Here is a 26,539-nt window from a genome sequence, read left to right on the forward strand (position 1 = left end):
AACAGAGTTCCACCCTCAGTCATGGTGCAGAAGGCAGCCTTCAGACAATATGAAGGCAATATGTTTTTCTTGTTCATCCTGATTGAGATTGAGGCTTATCTTGAAATCATCCACTGCAGTTAGTGTTCAGCAGTCTCAGTCTGGCAGAAATGGGTCTGATGGAGGTTCAGCTTCACCTTCTCAGTGATGATTTTAGCAGGATATGCAGGAACAGGCTGTCAGCAACACCTCTGGTTCACTCAAGTCAGGGCAGTTTCTCTGACCATGAGGATTTTTGGGCATGAAGCATGCAGAGTTCACAGCTAGGACAGGGGCAGAGCTGATCTGCTAAAGCCTAAGGCAGCAACACCAGGCTAGCCCCACTTTAGATGCATTAAGGTTTTCTGTGAAGGTAACATGAAGTTCACATTGCAACACGCATCACCTCCCTGCTCACTGAGATTCCCCCGAGATTGCCAGGAGTGCTTCAGAGAGACTGGAGCTGCTGACTGCAGGCAAGTCAAGACAGTGCTTTAGCTTGTAAGCTGGAGATGTCAGAGAAACCAAATCAATGAAAAATCAAGAATTCCTTTGTGATCCAGGCTTTCAGGCCAGGTTTACACAACAAGCCAGTTCCAGCAAGCCTAGACTGCAGCTTCTCTTTCTGTTTCTTGGCTAGCCCAGGCCGTTCTGCTACAACAACACAAGCAAAGTCCACTGTCACAAACACCATCTGCTGAAGAGGAGGAAGGTTTCACACTGTGTCAGTCTCTTTTATCTCAGTGTAGGCTCTGCACAGGAGCTGGCTGAAGTTAGAAAAGCAAAGGAGACCCCAGCAACAGCTTTTCCTGGTGCTGTCTGTGGGCAGTTACTGATTTGAGTAGAAGAGGACTCCAGGGAGGCAGGACAGCACACAAGCAGCTGGTCCATCACATCACTCTTCAGGCTTTGGTTGAAAATAGCATCAGAGTTTTCCCCCCCAAACTCCATGAAGTCCCAGGCAACAGGAGCAGCCCTGCTCAAGAGCTAAGCCAGCACAGCTGAACTCAGCCTTTCTGTTTTGGATCAGGTCACTCCAGAAACAGAAGCAGCAAGAGCCAGGCTGGGACTGGCTGTATGAGGAACCATCATTTACATCCTCCTCCCGTATCTACAGAGGAGCAGCCACCCACACCTCAGCAGCAGCAAGGCTTTTTTAGCCACCCAACAGGTACTCGAGCTTCTCTGGAAACAGCATCTTCAGATCACAGCCCAGCACCATTGTCAGAGTGAACAGCTGAGGCAGGAGTGTCATTCTAGAGGCTGTAGAGCAAATACAGGAGAGCAGAGCACATTTCTGTAGCACTGCAGCTTGCACACACTGGACAAAGCAACTCAGAGCAGAGAGCAGCCCCCCAGCCCTGGGTGCTGAGGGGATCTACACCCACAGCTGGGCAAGGGCTGAGCAGGACTGGGCCACAAGGACACCAGGGCAACACAAGAGTGATGAGGAGCACAAAGTCCTTCCCTGGTTGGACAGGAGCAGAGCAGGTAGGACTGGGCAGAAGCAAGCCCTGACTGGGTGCTGGGGACAAGCTGAGACCTCAGGCAAGTTGGTGGGGAGTACAGTCCTCCTCTGCTCCCCAGAGACCTGTTTCTCATATGTCTTCCTCATGGATGAACCGTCTTTTTTCCCATCCAAAGTGTCCCTCATGCTGGGCAGGATGCCCTCCTTTCCCTGAGAGCACAGATGATGATCCTGCTCTAGGACCAATGCTCCAGGCTTTGGGATCTGGGACCCAGGGCATCAGATTTGCAGGGAGGCTGCAGAGCAGCCGTGGATCTCCAGCAGCCCACAATGCCCAGTGCTTCAGATCAATTCCCTCTCAGCCTGGAGCCAAACCAGGATGCAGCTCCAGCTCTTCAACAGCAAAAAGCTGAATTAGTTGAAGTCATGGTGCCAGCTGTGTATTTAAACAGGAATTACATAGGGATTCTGCTGTGGTAATGCAGCAGGTGCTGGCAGTGCTGCTAAGGCAGATGAGGAAGGAAGGGCAGTGAGCTGGACCTGGGAGAGGTCAGGGAACAGGGGGGGCTCCTGATTCCTGCCCTGCTCACATGTGCAAAGGTATCCCAGCAGTCAGCCAGCCCATAGCACCTTGCTCCTTTGAGCTCCCTGGCTGCTGCTGAGCTTTGGCCACCATAAATCTTTGGTCTGGGAAAGCAAAACATCACTGGGAGTGAGTACTCACAGCCACTGACTCCTGGCTGAGGTGCCCTGGCCATGAACTGGGATCCTTTGGCATGAGGCCCTGACCAAACACAGGCATCAAAGGTGGTGCCCATGCCAAACTGCAGCCTCTGGAAAGAAGATATTTGAGAAGTGATTGTGAATTTGCAGTCTCCCAAAGCGGCCTAGCAGCTGGATCTTCTGGATGAATAAAACCCTGCCAAAAATTAAGATCTGTTTCTGCAAAGCTGAAACAGCAAACTTGTTTGTCTTTCCTCCTTCCCCTCACAACCACGTTGTTTTAAACATTTACAGAGACCTTTAGACTGTTTAAATAATGATTGGGGTGGAAGGGGGTTGTTTCCAGGTTTTTTGCCAGCTGCTCCAAGTCAGCAGTGCTTCACATGCAACCTCTGGACAACCAGGTGCTGTGGTTTGTGACAGTGCCACCCACGCTGTCCTGCCTCCCCTTGCCTGCCCCAGCAGAAGGGACCCCCGTGACCCCCCTAAACCAGAAGAAAGGATTACCCTGAGAGTTGCAGTGTGCTGTGGGATAAAGGCGTGCATGTCCAGCTCCCCACACACCCCCCAAGCCCCCAGCAGCGCCTCCCAGGCAGCCTCGGTGGGGCTGACCTTGGGAGGAGAGGAGGAGGAGGAGGAGGAGGAGGAGGATGCCGGAGCAGCTGAGCGCTCCCATCGCCGAGCACAGGCGCTACGGAAGATTAGCGTCTCCCGCGGAGCGTGCTCGCCCGCCCACCTCCTTCAGCAGCGAGGAGATGACAGCTGAGCAGAGAGAGCAGAGCGCCCGAGAAGTGCAGGGGGAGACGGCTAAAGACACACCGACCTTGCAGCGACAGCACGGCGGCGGGGTGGTGGCAGCTCGATCGGAGAGAAAGGCGTGTGAGCCTCTCTCCCCTGCAGGCCGGGCTCCAGGAGTCTGGGGGCTGTGCTGGGCTCGCTGAGCTTTATTTGTGGGGAAAGGGAGTGAGGGAGGCTGTCCAGCAGGGCTGGAGGCTTTCTGCAGGATGTTTGGATTGAGTGAAAGGACAGAGAAGTGAATGTGAGACATGCTGTGGAAGCAGGATGTGGGATGGAGAAATGTTTACATACAGTCAAACTCAGGCTAATCCATGGGAGGCTTTAGAGACCATAAAAGCCATCTGCAAGTGGATGGATCACATTCTGGAGGAAAACAATGGTTTAAAACAACACTACCCTCTTTGATCTACTCTGAAGAAATCACACTTGTGAGCCTGGAGACAGAGCTAGGATAAGTAGATCCATGAGTTCTGCCCTTACAGTGAGGGCTGACAGCAAAGGCCATTTATGGTCTCTGCCTGTACAGGAACTTGGGGCCACCAAACAAAACCACCAGGAGCCAGACATGGAGCAAAACAAAAGGAAGCTGGTCCCTCTCCTCCCCACAGGAGGGAATGGTTGCTACAGATTCACTGATCAAAGTTAGTGAAATCTCTGTTCCAGAGCAGACTCTTCAGCAGGGGCAGGGAGCTGACCTCCAGCTCTCAGAATCTGCACCCCTCAAGTGGCTGGTGGCTGCAGAGGTGCTGGGAGATGTACTGTGAGAAATCACTGCTCCTGCATTCCCTAGGCATTCATTTTGGACATTTCTTGGGAAAATGACATGAGTCTGGTTGGCCCTTGGTCAGATGCCCTGCAGCAGGGCTCCTTCAAGCAGATGTCACAGGGAAACTATTCTCAAGAAACCTTTTTACAGGCAGCAGGAGGAATAACCACTGTCCTTTAACCAGCTGTCCTCTGTCATCTTGAAAATCCTCAGCTTACCTTCAGACTTGGTCAAATTAGGCATTTGGCCTGCTTTCCCTGCACAAGGGCAAGAAAAATTAACCAAAAGGTCTGAAATAATGTGACCTTTCATCATTTAAACATGTTTTTTCCCATTAAGCAATGAAAGCAGCAGAGATGCTATTCTCAAAAGTACCTCAAGACAATTATCTCCTTCCTCTGGAATAAATGGTGGGAAGCAAGAGGTGAGCTGGAGATATGGCATTTGCAATTCTCCATTTTCCATCTGCAGCAGGAAGAAATGTTGATTTGCATTGTGCTCTGACACAACTGCTTGACCTCAGTGCAGCTTATGCTAATTACCTGCAAGAAAATGTTGTCTGCTCCGTGTGTGCCCAGCATATTTCTGGTATCTGAGCCTGATAGATGAAATATTGCTTACAGCACAGTGCAGATGGGGAGCGCTGAACCAATGGCCAAGTAATCCAAGCAAACAGAAACACTGATAAAAGAGGAGAGGGCCTGATAAGTTTCCCATTAATATTACCTGGGTATTTTTATAACAACTCACTCCCTTTCTGCTTACCAAGCAGTAATTGCTCAGGCTGACACAGAAAATAGAGAGAGGATCCATCTCTTTGCCCAAAGCAAGGACAACTCTCCTTTCCTTGCTCATCTAAATTGGCCTAAAAGGAAATCTCTCTCCTGGTCGCAGTAGCTTTACAATGTTAAAGTTTTCCTGCTACCTTTGGGAGCATTTGTGTAGCTGTACACATCTCTGGGTATGCTCAGAGGGTGTATATTTCAATTAAAGATGCTCATCCATGAAGAAGCTGGATTCCTGCTGCTGCTGTTCAACAAATGCATCTGTCTGGCCCCAGGATTTATCTGTGCATGCACTGCCATTGGAACATTTTGTGTGTGTTCTCTGCTCTGGTTGCTCCTCCAAGGAGCTGGGAACAGAATCTGGCTGGCTCCCACTTTGCCTGCCTGGGACACAGACCTGAAGGATCAAAAGTGTTGATCAGCTTGACTCCACCCCACTGACACAATCTCCTCAAGATCCATTCTGTGTTGCACTCAAAAAACAGTACCTTGAGATTGGCTTTGTTGCACTGTGCCCAAAACTCAGGTGAGAAACAGGGGGAGAAGCAGGAGGAACAGCTGAGTGGCCAGAGCTGCAATTTCTTCTGCACCATCAGTAGAAAGGGGGACATTTTCTCTTCTCAACCTGCAGAATCCATCCCAGAGAAGCCATCCCTTGTTTGCACAGACATTCTGGAAGCATAAAGCTCTTGTTATTCAGTGCACAGGCCTCCAGTTACAGCAGAGCCTTCCTGAGCCTGCTGAAGTTCTACATAAGCACACGAGACATGCTGAGAAATGGGCTTAGGTTTAAACGTGTATTTAATATTAAATGAAGGCTTAAGAGCTTTGCTGCCAGGAGCAGGGAAGGATGTTTTGTTTGCAGTGTGCCTTGTCCTGTGTGGGAAGACATTGCTTGTCTGCTGCTGAGCTCCAAAGAGCCTTTCTGCCTTTTCAGGGGGCTGATTTGAAGCAACTGACACCAAGATTTAGGACCTTGTGGCAGGTTTTTTTTTTTCCTTTTTAAATAGTATATATCTTTTCTCTTGGAAATCTGGCACCTGAAATACCAGCAAGCAATCTCCAGCCTTACCCAAAGGGACTGTTTTTTGTTGGGCACCCAGCATTTCTGACAGAAACAAGCATCAATCCCTGCACTCAGCATCTCCTCGTGCTCTGTGCACTGCAGCCTGGCAGGGGGCTGGGGTCTGCCTTTAATGGGTTCAAACACCCTGGCCATATGTCAAAGATAAAAAGATAACCACAGCAAAGCATCTCTGAAGCCCCAGATGTTTTGTTTCTCCAGGCTTTGTGGAGCCCTGTCTGCAGGGTGGGACCAGGGCAGGGGAAATCAGGAGGAAATCAAATTACTGTCAATAAGCATGGAGAGCTTCTCCCTCGAGGGATTTACAGGCAGTTAAGAGAAGAAATGGGTGGAAAACTGAGAGATGACCTTGTCCTTCAATCTGAGCATGGGATCAAAGCCCAGCCAAAGATGGAGTGGCTCTGTCATTGATTTCCATTTGTTTTTCCATCCTTCCCTCCTCTGTCAGATACTGATCTCTCATATGATTTATGGGAGGAAGCAATCCCCTCCAAATCCTCTGCAGGGAAATTGAGAGCAGCCCCAAAAAGTTCCTGTGTAGATCTACACGCCCTTTTCATAGCTTTCCTTACTTGTTCAGCCTTTCAGAGACTGGAGCAAGAAAATACCATAACTGATGGAGATTGGAAAGGAAATCCATCCTAATTATGTCCAAGCTGCCCTGGGGGGCAGCCCTGCAGCTGCCTGAGGAAGGACAGTGTGTTCAAACACAACCCTCAGACCAGGCTGTAACTTCCTCCACATCTCGGAAGGTTCTCAGAGCCTCAGAGAAGCCACCACATGCTGGTGACCTCGGGAAGGCTCTGCCTTACCCTGCCGCTCCCGGCGAAGGCTCCGGGCTGGAGATCTGTGGGTCATGGTCGCCCTCTAAAGGGAAGAGCTGAGAAAATTCCATTAATTCCCACCCAGGCAAAGCTGCAGAGAATTAGGAAAGCGTGGGCATGGGCGAGGCAAGGGCTATCCCTCTTCACCCAGAGTCTTTGTTCTGACTCCAAGATATCCTTGGAAACATTATCCGTGCACTGCAAACATGAATTATTACATCCAATCCACTGCTCACTTAGCTCATGCTGTTCTCCCGAGTTTTAATTGTTGAGTCCATTCATTATTTGGTACCTGGCAGAGCTTATCCTTTTATAGGCACACACGGGCTCTGTGGGCTGAGCAGCTTCCACCAAAAAATCAAGATAATGGCAAATCCCTCAGCACATCCACGTTACATCTTCTCTCCTTCTGGGATCTGAACTCTTCTTAAGGGGGATTTTAGTTTTATTTTTAAAACTTGCCTCCCTTGGGGCCTTGAAGGGCTAATTCTCATTGAATTAGATGGGTTATATTTGCTTTTTTAGGAAGCTGAAGGCAGCCAGGCAGGTTGCCAGCCAAATCTTCATGGAGTAAAGGCTGCTTCAACGAAGGCTGTGTTAATTATTGCTGATCTCTACCATCATCTGCCTTCCTGCCAGGCCAAACACTCAATCCACAGCTCCTGTGGGGCAGGGAGACTCCTGTGTGCTCATGTCAGAGCCCAGGACTCTCTGCAGGCTGCTCTTCCCAGCCAGGACAGCATTTGGGGTTTCATTTTTTGGGGAACACCACAGCCAGCTGCTGGTGCTGGGAGCAGCTTATTTATTTATAACAGCATGTTGGTATCTCCCTACAGTTTTCTTGCAATTTTTTTTAAAGCCTCCTGCAACCTGTTGACTGTTACCACATTTCTCTTCACAGATAAAAGCAAAGCACAATTCTTCTCAAGGATTTCTGAGATTCCCATTCTCTGAACCTCAGAGAAAGGGAAAAACACAATTCTTATCACTTGCTGTGCCTGGGTTGTGCCAAAGCAGAATGCAATATGGAGATTGTTTATCCAAAGTGAGGATGTTTTGTTTCCTTGGCCTATCAGGGCCAGGAGTGTGTGTGTGTGTGTGTGTATTGTTGGGTGAGAATCACAAGATTCAGTGCAGCGTGAGCAGATGTGTGTGGAGTGCGTGCTTGGCAGATTTAGTTTAGATGAAATATATATAGCATAGTATAATAAAGTAATTAATTTGCTTTCTGATATCAATAGAATCAGATTTATCATTCTCTCCCCTTCGTCGGAGTCAGCTTTGATTTATAATAGTTGACTTTTTGAAGAAACTTTAAGACACACCATAGGCCATTCAGGAGGGCAATGTGGGAATTTGGGTGAGCACACCTCTGATCCAAACCCCCCAGGGATCAGGAATCCTGCACTTCTCAGACTTTTCAGGGGTGGCACTGGGGTTGGCATCTGTGCTCACACTTGGCTGCTTTCAGATTCTGGTTTGTTGTCTCTCCATTCCCATTCACTCCAGCTCTTTATCACAAGGATGGATAAACCTTTGGGGCAGAATGTAGATGTTCGCAGTTCTTATGTTTCTTCTCCTCAGTTCTGTTTGTACTTTGTTCATGTTCACACAGACTTCATATACGAGCTAAATACAATCACCGGTAGTTTCATATATATGTTATAATTTCATTTATAGTTTCATATATAAGCTAAATAGGATCCTGTGGATTTCACATCAGGTTTTAACAGCAAAGGACAATTAAAGTACATCCTGGAATCATTGCAGATTCAAAGCGTGGCACATACATTTACTAACTAATCTCTGACTAATCCCTGATTTCCAGCTAATTAGCCGCTTCCTCCATGAGCTGATGCATGTTCAGCCTTTTGAAGCGTTTGGCCGACTAAAAACAATTATACGTGTGTCCCTAATGAACAGGATACATGAAGAATTAATAAATAATTAGTAAATCCCATTAAGGAGTGGGTTGGGGGGGGTCAGGAGCGCGCTTTACTCCTGAGGGACGGGACTACACTTCCCGTCAGCCCCCGCGCTCCTCAGGGGCCGGACTACAGTTCCCATGCGCCCTCACGGCCCAGGACTACATCTCCCATGAGACCTTGCGGCCGCTCCTTTCACCGCGATCCCTGAGCCAACATGGCAGCGAAGCTGCGTGTGGTGAGTGGGCCCAGCCGCCATCGGCCGCCATCCGCGGGCACGGTAGCCTCGAGGGGCGGGGGGACGGCCGGATGGTGTGCGGGCAACTCCCGCACGCTGTCGGAACCGCCCGTAGGGTTGCGGCGAGGGCTCGAGGGCTGCATGGGAGGGCGGGATAGTGGCCCCTCTCCCCGCCATGGTGGACGCAGAGAGCAAGGCCAGGGGGGCTCCGGCCCTGCCGTGACGGGGCTGCGCCAGGAACCGCGGGCTGAGCAGCGGGTGCGGCTCAGCCGGGGCTGTCTCCCGGCACCCCGAGGCGGGTTCAGCGGGCCGGGGAGCCGCGTGTACCCGCAGGCATCGGTGCTACCCGGCTGGGGAGCGTGGACAGCCTCGAGGGCAAGAGCAGGTCTGCGATTGGGGATGGCCCTCTACTCTTTAGCTGTTCTGGAAGCTGAGCTAGTGATGATTATAAAAGTTATCCCTGTCTGAATTTGATCTTTCCTCTGTGGAAATGTAAACTCTGAGGCTCAGTGTGAGAGACACAAAGGTAAAGGAGTGATTTGGTACCTGAACTAACTCTGTCCCCTTTCTCAGTTTCAGAGCATGACACCGTGTCAAGAAGAGGTAGAAACACTGCCCTGGCTGGGGAGCTGATTTACCCACAGTGCACCTTCACAATGGTGAGAAACAGCAGCATCTGTCTTGGCATAGTCTGGTTTTCTTTTTCTCCTCTAGGGGGGTTATGAAAGAAAGACTCGCTCTGCTGTCTCAAATTATACCCTTCTGAATTCCTGGGGCTCCTGGAAGGGAATATAAAAGCCCAGCAGCTTGATTAATGTAATTAAGCCAATAAAGGCTGTAGCTTTGTAGCAGCTGCCACCTGAGTGTGCTGCCCTTTGCTGGCACAGAGCACAGGCTGAAAAGCAGCATGGATTGAATGGGAATTTTACTGGTGTTGGTGCCCAGCAGAAGGATGAGAGGTAGGAGGGATTGGATGACAGGCCATTATGGAGACACTTGACACAGCTCATCTCATAACTGTATCTGTCACAAAAATAGACCTAGTGACAGAATAATTGCTCTGTTTGCCTGCCTGGAGGTGCTCTGGGACAGTTTCAAACTTGCATCAGGTTGCTGGGGCTGGGGAGGTGCAGCTCACCTGCCCCAAAGGGTCACCCTGTGAAGGACACACCCTGAGGAAGCTTTCACCTGGGGGGATGTGGCTGTCCTAGGTCTGATTAATGCATTTCTTGAGATAAACCCATAGACCAGTTACACCATGGATGGATGGGTTATTTTTGTGTGCAGGGAACAAGTTGGGCTGGGAAGTTTCTGGAAGATGAGGAGAATGTCAGGTTGAAACAGCTTAAAAGGGTCCAAACCACCAACGTCTCAGAGCTTCCCTAAGCAAGGATTTAAACAGCATCCACCTCCCAAAGCTTCTTGTCTGTGAATGAGACAGCCCCCTGGCAAACATGCTCCTCTGTGTCTTGAGGGACAGGTTTCTCCTCTGCTAAGTTTGTGACACAAAAGTTGTTTGCCTTTGAATGGAGAATTTCTGTCTAATTCTTGCTCTGCGATCCGGTGCTGGGGTTTTTTTCTCAGGAAAGGTGAGGAAAAGAAAATTGACTTTAAAGTACTTTTGCTGACAGTGTTCATTGCAACTTGTGTTTAGGAGGAAACGGTCCTGCAGAATCCTGGGGCTGCTGTTGCCCAAGGACAGCTTTGGCCAGAGGGCAGCTGCTGTGTTTGGCTTCAGGCCGGTAAGAGAATTGAATTCTTCAGTGTGTTGTTTGTGTGTTGTTTATTTTTAATTGATTAATTACATGCCAGGCCTGCAGAGCCTGATCTCTGAAGAAAAAATCCCAGGGAGAACAGCTGTGTATCTGCACTGTGTGTGTGGTTTTGGGGAACATGAGGGGTTTGTGCAGCCAGGGCTGGGACAGACACTGAGCCTGTGATGTGCTGTTATCCCTGTCTGACACTCAGCTTGAGGAGGAAAATGTCCAACTGAGGCTCAGATGCTTCCCTTAGCAGGTCCCCTGTCCCTTGCAAAGAGTCCACAGGTGTGAGTGGCACCAGAGTGACACAGTCTGTCCCCTGTAGGTGTGAGTGGCACCAGGGTGACACAGTCTGTCCCCTGTAGGTGTGAGTGGCACCAGTGTGACACAATCTGTCCCCTGTAGGTGTGAGTGGCACCAGAGTGACACAGTCTGTCCCCTGTAGGTGTGAGTGGCACCATTCTCACACAGTCTGTCCCCTGTAGGTGTGAGTGGCACCAGAGTGACACAATCTGTCCCCTGTAGGTGTGAGTGGCACCAGGGTGACACAATTTGTCCCCTGTAGGTGTGAGTGGCACCATTCTGACACAGTCTGTCCCCTGTAGGTGTGAGTGGCACCATTCTCACACAGTCTGTCCCCTGTAGGTGTGAGTGGCACCAGAGTGACACAGTCTGTCCCCTGTAGGTGTGAGTGGCACCATTCTCACACAATCTGTCCCCTGTAGGTGTGAGTGGCACCAGAGTGACACAGTCTGTCCCCTGTAGGTGTGAGTGGCACCATTCTGACACAGTCTGTCCCCTGTAGGTGTGAGTGGCACCAGAGTGACACAGTCTGTCCCCTGTAGGTGTGAGTGGCACCAGAGTGACACAGTCTGTCCCCTGTAGGTGTGAGTGGCACCAGAGTGACACAGTCTGTCCCCTGTAGGTGTGGGTGACACAGTCTGTCCCCTGTAGGTGTGAGTGGCACCAGAGTGACACAGTTTGTCCCCTGTAGGTGTGAGTGGCACCAGTGTGACACAGTCTGTCCCCTGTCCTGCCACCCTGGGCCGTGTGGCAGCTCCAGGTGCAGTCCCAGGCACAGCTGCTGTTGTCATAGCACAGTTTAGAGCTGCAAAAAGCTTTCAAGTTCCTTGTGCAAACATTGCCAAGTTGAAGGGCAGATAAGAAAGGCATTTTTTATCTCCCCTGCTGTACAGTCACTGAACACACAGGCTGGAACAGCACTTTGTCTTGGGCAGCTGACAGCTGCCTTCTGCTAAATGATTTTATGCTTTATTGAGCAGAATTTGGTTTTGTTTGCAGAAGGTCAATAACAGCTTGTGACAGGCCGGCAGGGCTGGTGACAGGGATGTCATTGGGACTGTGAAAAGGGAGGGAATGGCACCACAAATCAGGCATTGGGGTGCTCTGACAGCACAGCTGTCTCCCAGACAGCATCAGGCACTGGGACAAGCACCTGGAGCTTTTGACTTCCAAAGGAAAAGAAAGTGGAGAGGCAGCCTGAGGATAAATGGGACAAGGAAAAGCTACTCAGTGCTTTGAGATCAGAAGGGCAGGGATTGTTTCAGAATGGACTTTTTTAGGAGAACAGTTATAGTCTTGGTTTGTGGCTTTTACAGATCTAGAAGGAAGACTGTTCTGGACTGGATGTCACAAATGACTGCTGATATGTCATGAAATGGCCACTTGTGTGTAGCCACAGGCTCTCCTCACTGCTCAGTGGTTGCTGCAGCCACACCATGGGTAAGGGACCACTAAAACCAAAAAGGATTTGGGTACTGGTGCCATTGGCCTGGGTAGGAGCAAGGTTTTGTCTCCTGAGACCTGTACTCCAGATTAAATAGTGCAAATCATGAACTTTTCAGCTGCTCTGATAATGTTGTTTTTTGTTATTTTTTTTCACCAGGACCTGACCTACAGTTGGCTGGAGGAAAAAGTGGTTCCTTGCTTTCTTCTGTTCCAGAATAAAATAAGTTGTGGAAAATCTTACGAGTCGAAGTTGGGTTTTATTTGGTTATTTCTGTAAAGGTTGGAGTCCATGCTCTTAAAGGCGTTTTCTAACTGTAATGATCCTGATTCTTCTTGGACAGAAATGGTTTTGTGCAGGTATGAAGGATTTTGGATTAAAATCCTTCCTGAAATGGCAGTTGTGAGCTTACCCTTCATTGCAAACCTGATAACTCAGACTTCAGTGTCTGCAGATTCTGTCCCAAAGTGTTCATGGGAACAGTGTGACAAAACTAACTTATGGCTAAGGTCTGGTGCCAAATGGTTCTTGTGGTGTGCTTGGAAATACAGCCATGAACAAGTCCTTAAAATGGAATTAACTCCAGCTCCACCCTTGCCTGGGAATGTCCCTTTTTGAGAGAGGAAAGGAAAGAGCTCATTGTGGTTCCCAGTGTTTGGTTCCTGGTGTGCCTGTGAACTGGATGATTCCAGGCAGGACTGCAGTACCACGAGTGTCACCGAGCTGCTGATGTCACCTGAGGCCTGGCCAGGGTTAGTTTGAGGAGGTTTCAGGGTGGCTTGGCCAGGAGATGTGAGGATCAGGCTCATTCGTGTCACGAAAGGTTTTGCTGAGTGTTTGGGAACACAGAACAGGCCTGACAGGCTGCTGTGGTACCAGTGTAGGGTGGCTCTGATGGGAACAAAGGTTAATTTGAGACGTGGGAACACAAGATGGGCCCCAGGCTAGAGATTACATCTGGAACAGGCTTGGAGCCTAATCTGAGTCTGTGAACCAGCTGGAAGCAGGCTGCTGGAGTTTCAGGGGCTTTGGAGATTCCCTGGCTCAGGGCCAGGGTATCTTTTGCCATCTCTGTGTACCAACCTTGTACAGTAAATAGCATTCCAAGTGGAAAAGGGCTGTGCTCAGAGCTAACAACAGTCTTGAATCTCCATGATTTAAACTGGTTTCCATCCCTGTCTGCCTCTGAAACAGTTGAACTCTCTACTCCCTGTTACTGCTCCTCTGCCGTGGGAGGTAAAGGGGGGATCTCACCCCACTCAGTTCATCAAAACAACAAAAACGGGTTAGGGAAAACAATCATTCAACATTTATGTAATTACACAAAGTGGGAAAGTGTCTTGGGTTACACTGCTCCGTCTCCAGCCCCCACCAGCTGGAGAAGCCTCCCCAGGTGGGTCTCCCTGAGCAGTGCTGGTGTTTGAGGGACAGCTGAAGGGTTCAGGACCCTCCCTTCCCTGGGGGTTTGGGGAAGGAAATTAAGAGTGACCATCCCTTTGACCCACCTGGTGTGGGGCTGCCTCTCAGAGGCACCACGCAGTCCCTGTGCAAGAAAAGGCTGACAAAGCCAGTGCCACACACACATGGCCCAGGCCAGTGTCACCTCTGGGCTGCTCAGAGCCTGGACGTGATCCTGGTGTCCTGGCTGAGCTGCTGTGACCCTCCTTGGAGCTGATGGCTTTTGAGCCCCTTTCTTGTCAGAAAACACCAGACCTCAAGAAGGGAACAGTGACAGGGCCCACTGTGTCTGTCCTGCTCTCTGTGCCACTGACCAGGGAGGCAAACAGATCCTTCTGGAGCGTGGCACACATCCACACACAGCTGGGACTTTGCAGTCTTTCTGGAGAGAGGTGTTCCCCAGACATGTCACCTCTTGTCACCTGAGCTCCAGTGCAAGGATTTCTCCTGCCTGCTGCGGTCCCACCATGGTGATGAGCATTTAAGGTGAAGGGCATTTTCCAGCATCCTCTTCAGCATCACCCTGCCCCTCCTGTGCTCCACAGGGGCCACTGCTGCCCCAAAGCCACACTCATGGGGCTGGCAGGGCACAGCCACGTGCTGTGGTGCTTCTGGCTGCCCCAAAGGCCGTGTTCCATCACACTGATCCCCGAGGAGACGCAACATTCCTCCACCAGCACCAGCTTCCCTGTTATCCTCACATCACTGCTGGCTGTGGTGCAGCAAGCCTGCTCCGTGGGCTGGCTGGCCAGCTGGGGAGAGCCCTCAGGAGGGAGAAGGTGACCCTCAGGAGAAAGGAGAAGAGCCACAAGAGTCCTTGGACTTGGCCCTGTGGGCAATTCCCAGCCTCAGCGCTGGTAGAGGGTGATGATCCCTGCACGGTGCAGGCTCCTCCAGAGCGCTGCCTCCAGCATCATGTCGTGGTTGGCATAAAACACCAGAGGTTTCTTCTCCACCTCGTAGTAGTGGTCTGAGAACTGCTCGTAGTTGGCTGTGATGAACCCATAGGCACTGACCTGTGGGGAAGGAGGTGGGGCAGACACAGGAAGGGTCAAGGCTTCACCTCGGGTGGTCCATCACCACCAGCATTCCCTTCAGGCACAGGGGACATGTAGGACAGCCACCACAGCAGCCAAGGGGGGGATTCCCTTTCTCCCCAGGGGAACAGTGGCCCTGTGGCCCCTTACCTGGTCGCAGGTGTGGAGCGCGGTGAGGAGCATGAGGGCACCGGTGCTGGGCATGTACAGGGAGCTGTACTGGGTGTTGAGCAGCTCTGAGCGCAGGAACCTGGCACGGGGGGACACGGTGGCTGTGGGGATGGCACAGCCCTGCAGCCCCCAGACCCAGCCATCCCTCTCCAGTGACACCAGTGCCCAGTGAGGCAGGAGCACTGAGTGAAACGAGGGCTCTCATTTGCTCAGAGGTTGGTAAAAGGCGCCTTTCTGCTGTTTGGAGCCACCCCAACCTGGGCACCTGCTTTCATGAAAGGCAGGAAAAGACCATCCTGTTGGGCCCTACCTTTGCTTCTGTTAGACTGGGACAAAATGTAATTTGTTTTGGGGAAACAGACCAAGGTGTGCATGGGGAGGTGTAGGGGGGGGTGTGAGCTGTGCTGCAGTGAACAGCTGGAATGGCAGGAGACTCCTCTGCCCTGTGTGCAAACAGCAGGGCAGAGTGGTTCCAGTGTCTGGGAGAGACTGGGACTGCACTCTGGTGCTGGGCAGCTCCTGGTCTGTACTGGAATGAGCAGAGGGGGAAGCAGATGGTCTGAGCCCAGCCCAGAGCAGAGCCAGACAGCAGCCACAGTGCTCATCACCCTCACCTTGCTGTCAGGTACTGCAGGAAATCAGGATGCAGCAGCTTGAACTTCTCTGCAGATGCCTCCGGTCCAAAATACTTCTGTGGGCTGCAGCAAGGCAAGGAGAAGGGCAGAACTTTGTCATGGGAGTCCTGGAGCTCCTTGGGGTTTATCCCAGGAGGGACAGATGTGGGGTGAGGACAGGCAAGTCATGCCTGCATCACTGGGGTGCTGGGGGGATCTTGGGGAGGTACTCACTCGTCCCCCTTGTCCGAGCCCTCGGGCACCGGGCTGCCCTGGATGGCTGATTTCAGCATGACGTAGTCCCGGATATCCGAGGGGATGAAGATGTACTTCAGGTCCTGCAGCAAGGACACACACAGGGGGGTTTAGGGACACAGCCCATACTTGCAGGCGAGGACTGAGGGCTCCCAAGATGGGGAGAAGGTGTTCCAGATTTCAAGGCAAGATGTATTCTATTACCATCTGTATGGCAGTTGTCTTGTCAAGTAAGCAGTTTGCCTTATCTCTCTCTCTGAGTGACCACAATCACTCCTCCCTAGGGAGGGGACATCAGCTGATAACAGCTATTGAATGTCCCTGCATGGCTGATAAGAACTACAGCATCCCATTGGGAGATGGGAGTCCAGAGGGAGGAGCCAAGCATTCCTACCTGGACATAATCTGGAGATTCTGGAACACCAGCACAGCTTCTCCACTGGATTCCCCAGAGGAACAGCAGCTGCCTTTTCTTCCCCTGGATCTTCAGAGGAAGAGACTGCACCTTTCTACAGGATCCCTGCTCTAACAGAACCACTCCTGACACTGCAGGAGGGCTGAGCCACAATTCCAATGGGACTGCTGACAACACCCTGACCCACAGGGTGTCAGGCTGGGTTCTGACTCAGTGTTGGTTTGGTTTACTGCATTGTTTATTTTATCCTTTTATTTTCTTCCCTATTTAAGAACTGTTATTTCCTGCTCCCATAATTTTTGTTGCCTGAGAGTCCCTTAATTTAAAATTTATAGCAATTCAGAGGCCGGGGGTGTTCATTTTCTCCATTTCAGGGGATGCTCCTGCCTTCCTTAGCAGACACCTTTCTTTCCAAACCAAGACAGAAGGTCTCAAGAAGCAAGCCCAGCCTGAAGGGAGAACTTGATCCCCAACAAGCCCTCAGGGTCTCACCTTTCCCTGGGGGACCTGGGTGAAGCCGTACTCCTCGTAGGAGATGAGGGAGTTCTTCATGGTGTTCACCGTGAAGCCGTAGAAGGAGACCTTGGTGCCCACATCCTCCTCGAAGCCCTTGATCACGGCACCATTGAGCCTGCAGGAAAAGCAGAGAACACCGTGTCCAGGGCTAGCATCTCCCAGCACCCATTGTTATGAGTAGAAAAGTTGCCCATCTTTTTTAAAGGTTGCAGAGTTCACAGGTTGGGCTAGTTGCTGCCAGGGTGGAGTTCTAACTGTTTGTTATTGCAATCACCTGTCATTTTCGTTAACTCCCTGTCCTTGATGGTTAAGAATTCCCCCTTTTGTCAAGTGGCACCCTGTTGCTTCCTGGAGGATAGCACCAGTACGGTGAAGAGGAGGGGACATCGGAGTTAGCATACAAATGACCTCAGAACCAGCATGCAACAGGAGAAGCCCCTCACCAAACCTAGCCAAAAACCCCTAAAAACAATGAGCTAACATGAAATAGATGTGATGCCTAGATGTGAGGAACAGAATCTAGTATCTCCTAAGACCGTTTCACCCCTCACCCTAACGTTAAAGGATGTCAGCTAGACAGAGGACCTCCAATGTTAAACCAGAAAATTAAGGGAATCTCCTGGTGCTCATGTGAGGATGGAATTCCCAGCTCTGCCCACAGACCAAAGGAAAAACTCTTCCTCCTCCTCCAAGCCACTCCTGGGAGCAGCAGCGGTGTGAGCGCGGACCTGTCGCTTCTCGCCACCCGAGCTGATCACTTTCAATAAAGGCATTACAAAGGAGAAAGGTCTCCTGCCCGTGTTTATGTCACCCACGGCCCCATCCTGCCTGGCATTCCCCCTCACCTGAAGACCAGGTGGTGGCTGTCGATGGCCTTGCCCTGCCGCGAGCCGTTGAGGATGCCACCGTTGCCCACCACGGCACAGCGGACGCAGCCCCCGGGGAAGGCGGCCCTGTCGAAGAGCTGCCGGTTGGCCGAGGCGTTGAGGAGCTGCAGGGTGCTGCCCACAACTGGAATGGAGCAGGATGGGAGCAGTCAGCAGGGAAAAGGTGTGTGCCAACCCATGGGAGCCTGTGCAAGAGCTGGCACGGCACAGCCAAGAGCAGCATATAAAGAAACTCACACCGCTCCATGCAGGAGAGAGGTCTTCTGGTGGGAGATGGGGGCACCAGATAGATCCTCCTCTCTCAGCTTGGTGTCACCTCCTTGTATCTCTTATCTCCCCATGCTCCTCACCCTGCTACAAACAGTGGCCACCCACCCAAGGCTGTGCAAAGCACAAGGATACATCCAGGTATCTCCAGCCCCAGCCCTGCAGATGCTGCTGCCTGTGCTGGCCACATCCCCTCCTGACAATGTCTCTGCAAATGCCACTGGTTCTCTCCTGCTCGCTGTTCCCAGCACTTCCCAGCCCAGGGATTGAAGCTGGCAGCTGCCAGGGAAAACAGAGAGTGGGTTTGGGGTGGGAAGGGAAACAATCTCCATGCACAACAATGGAGCTGGTTGTCTGAGCTCCTCCGGCCCAAGTTAATAATCAAGGACAACACTGGAGCTTTTATTCAGAGAAAATGTCACAAGATGCAGCAAGAACCGCACCCTGTGCCCCGGGAGGTGGGGTGGGAAGAGATCAACGTTCCTGGCTCCTCTGCAGGGCTCCTTGCCTCTCCCACATCTCCAGTCCCTTCTTCTGGGCTCCCCAGTCCCCTCAAGCTGCCCCACACCCCAGCTGGGTCTGTACCTGCGAGGGACAAGCCCTGCCAGCCATAGGGGACGTGTCGTGTCTTCAGCCTGTTCCATGTCTCCAGGGTGAAGTGCTGGTCCCACATCAGCACGGGGGTGTTGAAGTGGAAGATCTCCCGAAACTTGGGGTCTGCCTTTGCTCTGGCCATCACAGAGTGGAGGCAGGGGCTGGGCTGGGAGGGAGGAAGGAGGATCCCTGCTCAATCTCCAGCCTGGATCTGCCTTCCCTGTGACACCTCCACCCCTCAGCAAGGTGAGAACAAACCCAGGGACAGAAATGCTCCTTGTCCATCACATGTTCTGCTGCGTCACCCAGGCAGGGCATTGCCTCCTGCCTTGGTTTTGTGCTGCAAAACTGCCTCTGGCAGCCAGCTCAGTGGGGCTGGCAGAATTGGGGCTTACAGAGTCACCTGAGGGTGTGAAAGATTCAGCACCTTCAGGTGTGGGCAACACGTTAAAGGGCTCTGCTCTGTGAGAACAGAACAGCAACAGCTCCCCTCAGGGCCTGGGTCCATCCCCACGAGTCCCCAGCCTGCATTGCTGGCCCAGGAGTCACAGGGCTGGGTGGGGTGGTGATGCTGCTGCAGCCTCCACACTGGGCAATGGCAGCAGGGAGGCCTGGGGACAATCACTTGTGTGGATGGACAAGGTTGCTCCTCTGTAAATCCCTTCCAGAGGGTGCTGCTCCTCCTCAGCCTCCCCACACTGCCCTTCAAGCAACAAAACCCAGCTGGAGGGGCACCATGGACAATACTGTGCTGTGCTGATGATTACCTGCTTCCTGCTGGGCTCCGGCTCCTCCAGCTCGGCAGAGGGCTTGAAGGAATTCCCACTGGGAAGGGGGAAACATGGCAGAGTTAAAAATCCATTGCTTGGGCATTGGGGAAGCCCACAGCGGGCAGGGCGTCCCAGTTCCTGCCAGGATGGCTGAGCATCTCCCCTCCTTACCTCTCCAAGCTGCCTCCAGGAGCCCACCTGTGGCTGCCAGCTCCCTGCGGTGTCCCTGAGGGAGCCAGGACCAGCGGCCCCGGCTGCAGCAAGCTGGGAGAAGACAAGGGAGGGCTCAGCTGAGGAGGTGACACTGAGCACCCTGACATCCTCCCCTGTGAGAGCCACAGGGCAGCACCACGACCCCTCCATTTATCTCCTCTTCACCACTGCTGTGCCCACCCACGCCCCTCTGCAGGTGGAGAGAAGAGGATTTGCAAAATACAGGGTTTGTGCAGCCACCATCTCCTGGACTCCCATAAACCAAAAACCACACCAAGCCCAGCCTGCAGCCTTGGGGGAATCCTGCTGAGACCTCTCTGTCTCTTCCCACCATCCCACCATTCTCAAGTCCAAGAGGACCGGGCTGGAATAAACTAGACAGGTCAGCAGGACACATTCAGTTGTTCTACCACAGCACCTGGGATCTGGAGGTTCTCGGGGTGCATGGGACACCCTCTGCCAGGGGAGCAGCTGAGGCATGCCCTGATCCTTCATTAGCAGCAGGGGTTGAGCAGCTTGGGGTGCCCTGAGCCCCACAGGGCCAGGCTGAGCTGCCCCAGCCCCTGGGGGGGCACTGGGGTGGGCAGGAGGTGGGAGCCCACCGGAGGGGAACAGGCTCCCATTGATCCCCACACAGAAAGGCCCTTCAGAGCCCCCAGCAGCAGGTGCTGCAGCCAGAAGGGGGCTATTGTGGAGCAGACAAGGGCTCCTTGTTACAGGATCTCTGCTGGAGCCTGGGGACAGGTAAAGGCAGGTGGGGAGCGGAGCTCACCCCCCCAGCCCTGCTGGCACGGCGTGTCCTGGCACAGGGGCACAGCAGGAGTTGGGTTTCTGTCCCTGTCACGGCCCCTGTCAACACCAGCAGCACCCACAGCCCTGCCCAGGAGCAGATCCAACCCCGTCTGCCACCCAAACCCTGCTCTGTGCCACTCTGGGGGCATGGCCTGACATGGGGGGGCAGCCCAGCACCCTGCCTGGGGTCTGGAACTGGGGCTGCAGCATCTCCCCAGGCGTGGATGGAAGGGCAGCACCAAGCAGGTTTTGTTCCCAGCACCTTCCTTGCACCATTCCAGCGCTGCCAGCTCTGGGCAGGGCATGCTGGGGGTGCTGAGCCCAACAGTGGAGCAGGGCAGCTTTGAAATCAAGCCTGAGTGTCTTGCCTTGGTGTCTCATGGGAAGTCAGGATCCCAGCAGGAGCAGAGCCCTGCAAAGCCCCCATGTCTCCAAACAGCCCAGGGGTCAGCACAATGGGACCCCACCATCTCACCCCTGAGGCTCATCCTGAGACCACCTGAGCAGGCAGAGAGAGGAGGGAGGGGAAATGCTCAAGAGGGTCCAACAAGATGGGACTGAGCCACCCCAGAGAGATGCAGAGCTGCAGCTTTCTGCAGGGCCTTTGTGGTGCCATCCTGCATCATCCAACTCATCCCAGCCTGAGCAAACGTTCCCTTGGCTTGCAGGGGGCAGTGCAAGGTCTGCTCACAGCAAGGACAAGGCCACCAGAGGCTGTACCAGAGCTGCTGGTGACGCTGGGAGCTGCTTTTCCAGCCCTGGCACTGACAGCATGTCCCCCAGAGCAAAGCTCTCCACACAAGTGTCCCACAGCTTGCACCCTGAGTGGGCTCAGCCCTGAGAGCTGCCCTGGGGTGCAGGAGCTGCCCAGCCCCACTTGCTGCCTTTTATCTCCCAGTGCAGGTGATCCCCAGCCCAGGTGCTCAGCAGCAGAGCTTATCAACACCTCCACCACCCAACAGGTGGACCAGGACTGGGGAAACCTTCCTGCTCCAACCCCGAGCTGGCTGCTGTGAAGCACTGAAGCCCCTGTGTGCAAAGCCCCTGGGTTTGCCACTCACCCATTTTCTGGCCACAGAGGGGCAGCCCCCATCAAACACTGAGGCTGTTACCCTCACCCACCATGTCCAGGTTTAAACTGCACCCAAGCAGCCTCTCCCAGCCCTTCCCACCAGGCTCACAAGCCCCAGCTGCACATCTCTGCCCACCCAGCCCCTCCCCAGCTCTCCTGCTCCTGTTTCTTCCCTTTCCCTTCCCTGGCAGCAGCTGTGTGAGGGTGCTGCACCACTTTCTGAGCTGCCAGGGATCTGTGGGAGCCCCAAGGGGTTCAGCCTGGCTGTGCCCAGGATGGAGGAAGGTGGGCACAGGCAGCCTGGCACCTTGGCTCCTGCTGACCTTCCATGGGAGCTGTGCCCCAGCCCCACCCATGGCCGGACACAGTGGGTGGCACCTGCTCATCGTTTCTTCCAGGCTTTGTGCTGAGCTGATAACTCAGTGCCAGCACCTCCCTGCACTTGCTTGCCAGCTGTGGGTGCTGGAGCCAGCTCCCCAGCATTGCTGCTGCCCAAACCCTGCTGGGGAGGCCCCCCAGCACACAGCATCGCAGCGCTGTGACGGGGAGCCCAGCGCTTTGACGTCACCTGCAGGATGTGGTGAAGCACCTCGTGCTGCTTGGTTGACTCAAAAGATGACAATCCTGCCCAGGACCGACAGATGGACAATGGGGCTGTGGGAAGGAGTGGCTGTGGCTGCCCAGGCACCGGTGGTGGCAGCAGAGGCAGCCAGGACTGGGTGCTCCCTCACCACTGTGACATTCACAAATGTGACGTTTCTGGTCCAGGGCCATCCCTCATTTCCGGAAGATAACGCTGTGTGTGAGCACACACTCCAGCCTTACCTTCAGCAAATACTCCCAGGGCCCCACAGAAACATTGGAGAGAGCCAAAACAGCAACAAGAACCTGCTCTTGCTCCATCTCCCCACAAAGGGCTGAGCTCCAGCAGCATCTCTGCCTGGTGCAGAGCAGGAGTGGCACAGCCAGGCTGGGCAGAGCTCTGTGCTCGTCCCATCCGCCCTAAGAATAAAGCCACAAGTGCAGCCAGCAGCTCCCCAGGGGGTTTGGGAGAGATGGACGGGCAGGGAGTGGGACAAACCCCAGGGGATTTGGTTCTCTCCATCCCAGCTCTGCAGGGAACAGGGCATTTGCCCACTTCCATGGGGCCACCAGCTTTGTGCAGAACTGCAGGGGGACTTGGCATTGCTGTGGGGGTCCTGGGGTGAGCTGGTGCTGGCAGCAGCCACCATCCATCAGAGATCATCTCCCTCCTGATGCCCTTCATCCCCCTGTACCTCTGCATAGCAACACTGCTCACACAAACCTGCTGAAACCGAGTCACCTGCACCCCCAGGTGAGGACTCTGAGCCTCCTGTCCCTGCTGGCAGAGCAGGAATGAGTGCTCTGTGAGGGCACCTCAGCCTTGTGAAGTGGCCAGCCCAGTCCCAGCTCTGGGCTCAGCCGGCAGGGCAGCACCAGCTCCTGCAGGGACACAGCTCTGCTGGGATGAGCAGCACCCGTGCAGTGCCATGTTTCCCAAAGACAGGGAGTTGAAGCAAACAGGCAGCACTCTGGTTTGGGTTTAGCTTTAGGGGTTGAATTAAAGCCAAGAGGAGAGTTCAGGAGGGCTCTGGAGCACAGGTCAGCTCTGTGATGCCTCCCCCCTGGACAAGCTGACCCTTGGTCCCATCAGTCAGGGCTGGAGCTGGGCTGGCTTTCCAAGGAAGGTGACCTGGGGCTGTGGCAGGTCCAGGCAGGTTAACCTGGCATGTGGTGGGGGGATCCTGCTCCCTGCTTCCATCCCATGGGTTTTCTCCACACCCACAGACCCTGTGTCAGAGCACGGCTGTGTCAGGGCATGGCTGGTTTCCATTCCCAGCTCCAGTGTGGGCCATGGGCACGTTCTGCTGCCCTCATGAGCCTCAGTTTCCCCTTTTGTGGACATCAAGCTGTTTGTGGGGAGCTGCTCCCACTCCAGCTGTGACTGCCCGGGCAGGTTTTGATAACACTGGCACTGCTGCCATGGTGAGGGTGCAAAGAGCCAAGAGCCAGCCCGGGCTGCTGCAGGTACTCCTGACCCACCATCCTGCCAGGAGAGGGGACCTCTGCCTTTGGCACGGCGGCATCGGGCAAGGAGAGCTCCCAGCTGAGGAAGAGAGAAGGTCTGAAGCCCAGGGCAGCTCATCCTGCTGCACCCTCAGCAAATCTCACCCTGTGTAGAACCAGCTCCGGTCCCACAGCATCCCCCGTTCCGGTTGGACTCTGTCACACCGATAGCACCCAAAGCACCCAGGGGGAAGTGGGGGACACCCACCTAGCCCAGCACCTGATGCTGGCAGGGGACAGGGCAGCGAGTCCCGCATCCCGAGAGCTGTGCGGGCTCCTTCCCCCGCACTTCCCGGGGCTCCCCGGCACCCCATGGCGGGGCACGGGGAGGCTCAGACCGGCTCCGGGAGGTTCGGAGGATGCAGGGGAGGCAGACAAAGGGGGAGCCGCAAACTGCTGGAGTTTGGGGAACGCTGCAGCCCCGAGTTCGCCGGCAGTGCGGGGGATCCCAGAGCGGGGCAGCCGTGCCCTGCCTCTGCAGGCGGGTGGGTGCAGCTCCCTGGGGGCCATGGCAATGCTCTTCCTTGGGATTGTGCTGCTCGCCCGGGACAATCGGCGGGCTCCGGTCCCGCCCAGCCCGGCGGGAACACGCGGCGGCTCCGGCAGCGGCTGGATCCCCACGCTCGGCAGTGCCGGCTCTCAGCAGGGGCTGCTCTGCACCGTGATGTGCCGAACCCTTGGAGGGGCTCAGCCCAGTGTGGGGACCCTTGGGGAGCCTCCATGGCCTTGGGGTGCCGCTCTGGGCAGCGCTGGGGGCCGCGGGCAGCACCCAGGACCCCTTAGAGCCCGCTGCCAGCCTATTCTCCAAACCGGCCGGGGGCAGAGCTGGGATCACCAGCCCTAAGGAACCCACACCGGCACCCCGATTCAGAACAGATCCACAGCTCCCTGCCCTCTCCCATCGCCGTGCCCCTTACCTGGCTATGATCCTGGGGCTGCCGGGCGCCTCCACCGTAGCGCGGTAGTGACTGTAGAGGAGCAGGGAGGATGTTAAGCCCGCCAGGAGCAGAAGGCAGAGCCTTTTCCAGTGCGGGGACCCCATGGTGGGCAGCTCAGCCCCTGGGGCCGTGCAGGGCAGCGGGAGTGGCAGCCAGCCCCGGGCACAGAAACTTGCCGGCCCCTCTGCTCGCCCTGCCCCGGGAGCCCGGCCGCGCTTCGGAGCAGGCTGGGATATTCCTCCGGAGCGGTGGGAGGGAGGGTGAAAGCCGGAGGGAGGAGGCACCAGGCTGACTGGTTCAGACTTGCTGAGAAAAAAAGCACTTTTGAGCTGCATTTTCTGCGAACTGGGGATTAAACATTTACCCAGACCAGAAGGGAACGGAGAAAAATGTTACTTCTATTTTTTTTTTCTTTCACCTCTTAATGTCACCTACCCACGGCTCATAAGCCGGGTTTCCCCTTTTTGTAACTTTCTTTTTCGACTCAAACGCGTTCGTGTTTAGGCTGCACCGCACGGACACCGGGCGACCCTGCGGTGCTACCCCCGAACATCATCATCATCATAATCATCATCATCATCATCATCAATTTTTATTATTTTTATTTTTATTTTATTATTATATTTTATGAAATTTTTTTTTTTTTTGGCCTCTGAAACGGAAGGTTCTGAAGTTGGCACCCCGATAGCAACATCCTGTTGCAGCCACCCCCTAAACCTGCCAGGATGTGGGGGAACCCCACAAATGTGAGAGAAAAGGGGGGGGTGGCAAAAAAAACCCTCCAAAAACTGATGGGGTTTTGGCACTAAAAAGGAGGGGGGACACGGTTGGGGTGGTGCCCCCCATCCCTGGCTGAATGTGTGATCGCCTGCATTTGCAGCAAACAAAACCTTTCAGGGCTTTGTGGGAAGCTCGACAAAGAGTTTGGGTTGGAGGAAAGAAGGAATGGGTTTGGGGGAAATTTTGCATGAATTATTTTGGTATTTTCGGAGAGGATGTGCTCCAGTTTCTTTTTTGAAAGAATATCTTGGTGTTATTTTAGTTCAACTCTGAAAGAACCAGCCTGTGAACTGAAGGATATGCATACCAAAATGTTTGTGGCAGTGGGGGAAGGGACTCAGCAGGCAAACAAGACTTTTCAGTTGAGCTGTAGGGATTTTGGGGGGTTGGATTTTTAGGAAATCACCAGACTTGGGGAGCAGCACTTGGTGAGCCCTGCTCCATCCAAACCCTTTGCCTGTGGCTCCCTGAGCACTTGTGTGTTGTTCCAGGCTCTCACACACCTCCAGCCCCCCCACAAATACCCTCTGGCATTGTTCAGCCCCAAAACCTGGGCCCAACCCCTGTCCCTGTCCCTGAGTCCCACTGTGCCTCCATTTTCCCCAACACTTCTTTATCCCCTCAGATCCAACCACTCCCCACTTCCTTTCCAGCCTGCCCAGACAGGTTCAAAGGAAGATAAAAGCAAAGCACATTTTAACAGGAGTTGGCTTCAATCTCCACTTGCTTCCATTACTACAGATCCCTCCATTGCCAGCCCTGTTCTTCTGGGAATTTTGGCTCTGTGGGGATGGCACCGTGGTGGCATCCATGAAATTCTCAGGCTGTGGTGTGAACACAGGAGCAGCTCAGTGCTGTCACTGCTGGCCTTGTCCCACTGGAAGAGAGGACACTGGACCAGGGACACCACAAAGGGATCGTGGCCAGGTTGATTTCAAAGCCAACTTGCAGGGAACCCCCTGATTTTAAAGCAAACTTGCAGGGGAGCTGTGGCAGGAAGGCTGGCTGGGCATGGGTTATCTCAGGAAAGGAGAGAACAGCTGGAAGGACAGGGCAGACCACGACCACTTGGACACACAGGGATGAGATGGAGCTTAAAGCTCAGCTGGAGCTAGAGCTGAGGAAGAACAGGCAGGAAGAGGGGGTCACACATACCCCAGTAGCAAAAGGCAGCTCAGGGAAATGGGGGTGCATGGATGGAGGGTTTGATGCTTTTTCCCTCTCTCACTAAAAGCTGCTCCCAGCCTTCAGGGTACAGGCATTTTGTTGAAAATTCAGAGCCAGCAGAGCATGGTTGAGTCTGGGGTCCTGCTCAGGGTTCCCCAGAGCTGTCCCCACCCTGTGTGGCCCAGGTCTGCCTTGCTCTGCCTTGCACATCCCTGGATGTGCTCCCTGCTATCCGGTGCTTTGGCTCACGTGCTCTTGACTCTGGCCCTTCGTTAACCACAGCTAATTATTACCAACTGCTCGAGTCAGTCACAAGGGACACAGCAAGGCTTGGCTCCAGATGGATGACCAGTGGTCCAGGGGAAATGA

At 53.7% G+C, this 26,539-nt stretch overlaps 1 protein-coding gene, 1 long non-coding RNA gene and 1 other non-coding gene across 3 annotated transcripts; 2 read left to right on the forward strand and 1 right to left on the reverse strand.

Moving 5' to 3' along the window:
- Positions 1-8,490: 8,490 nt before the first annotated feature.
- LOC135455414 (uncharacterized) lies at positions 8,491-12,378 on the forward strand. Its single transcript, XR_010442320.1, has 5 exons — positions 8,491-8,629; positions 9,203-9,288; positions 10,284-10,371; positions 12,009-12,132; positions 12,296-12,378. It is a non-coding gene; the product is annotated as an uncharacterized LOC135455414 (long non-coding RNA).
- LOC135455588 (small nucleolar RNA R38) lies at positions 9,060-9,139 on the forward strand. Its single transcript, XR_010442344.1, has one exon. It is a non-coding gene; the product is annotated as a small nucleolar RNA R38 (small nucleolar RNA).
- A 1,044-nt stretch (positions 12,379-13,422) lies between the features above and the next one.
- Positions 13,423-24,457, reverse strand: ST6GALNAC2 (ST6 N-acetylgalactosaminide alpha-2,6-sialyltransferase 2). Its single transcript, XM_064728596.1, has 10 exons — positions 24,203-24,457; positions 19,292-19,384; positions 19,118-19,175; positions 18,342-18,516; positions 17,448-17,613; positions 16,579-16,717; positions 15,651-15,754; positions 15,417-15,500; positions 14,782-14,881; positions 13,423-14,610 (listed from the first exon to the last, which is right to left on the reverse strand). The coding sequence occupies exons 1-10, from the start codon at positions 24,325-24,327 to the stop codon at positions 14,443-14,445; spliced, it is 1,212 nt and encodes a 403-aa protein (XP_064584666.1). The 5' UTR covers positions 24,328-24,457; the 3' UTR covers positions 13,423-14,442.
- Between the last annotated feature and the right edge of the window lie 2,082 nt (positions 24,458-26,539).

Source organism: Zonotrichia leucophrys, chromosome 18, assembly GCF_028769735.1.
Source record: "Zonotrichia leucophrys gambelii isolate GWCS_2022_RI chromosome 18, RI_Zleu_2.0, whole genome shotgun sequence".
Lineage (NCBI taxonomy): Eukaryota > Metazoa > Chordata > Aves > Passeriformes > Passerellidae > Zonotrichia > Zonotrichia leucophrys.

What these genes read in the sequence shown, in the direction of transcription:
- ST6GALNAC2 (XM_064728596.1), bottom strand. Translation starts at nt 24,327, where the DNA reads ATGGGGTCCCCGCACTGGAAAAGGCTCTGCCTTCTGCTCCTGGCGGGC. An exon ending in CGGAGCCCAGCAGGAAGCAG is followed by an intron (nt 18,517 to 19,117) that starts GTAATCATCAGC and finishes CCTCCCTCCCAG; the next exon opens with CCCAGCCCCTGCCTCCACTC. An exon ending in GCAGGGCTTGTCCCTCGCAG is followed by an intron (nt 17,614 to 18,341) that starts GTACAGACCCAG and finishes GCTCCATTCCAG; the next exon opens with TTGTGGGCAGCACCCTGCAG.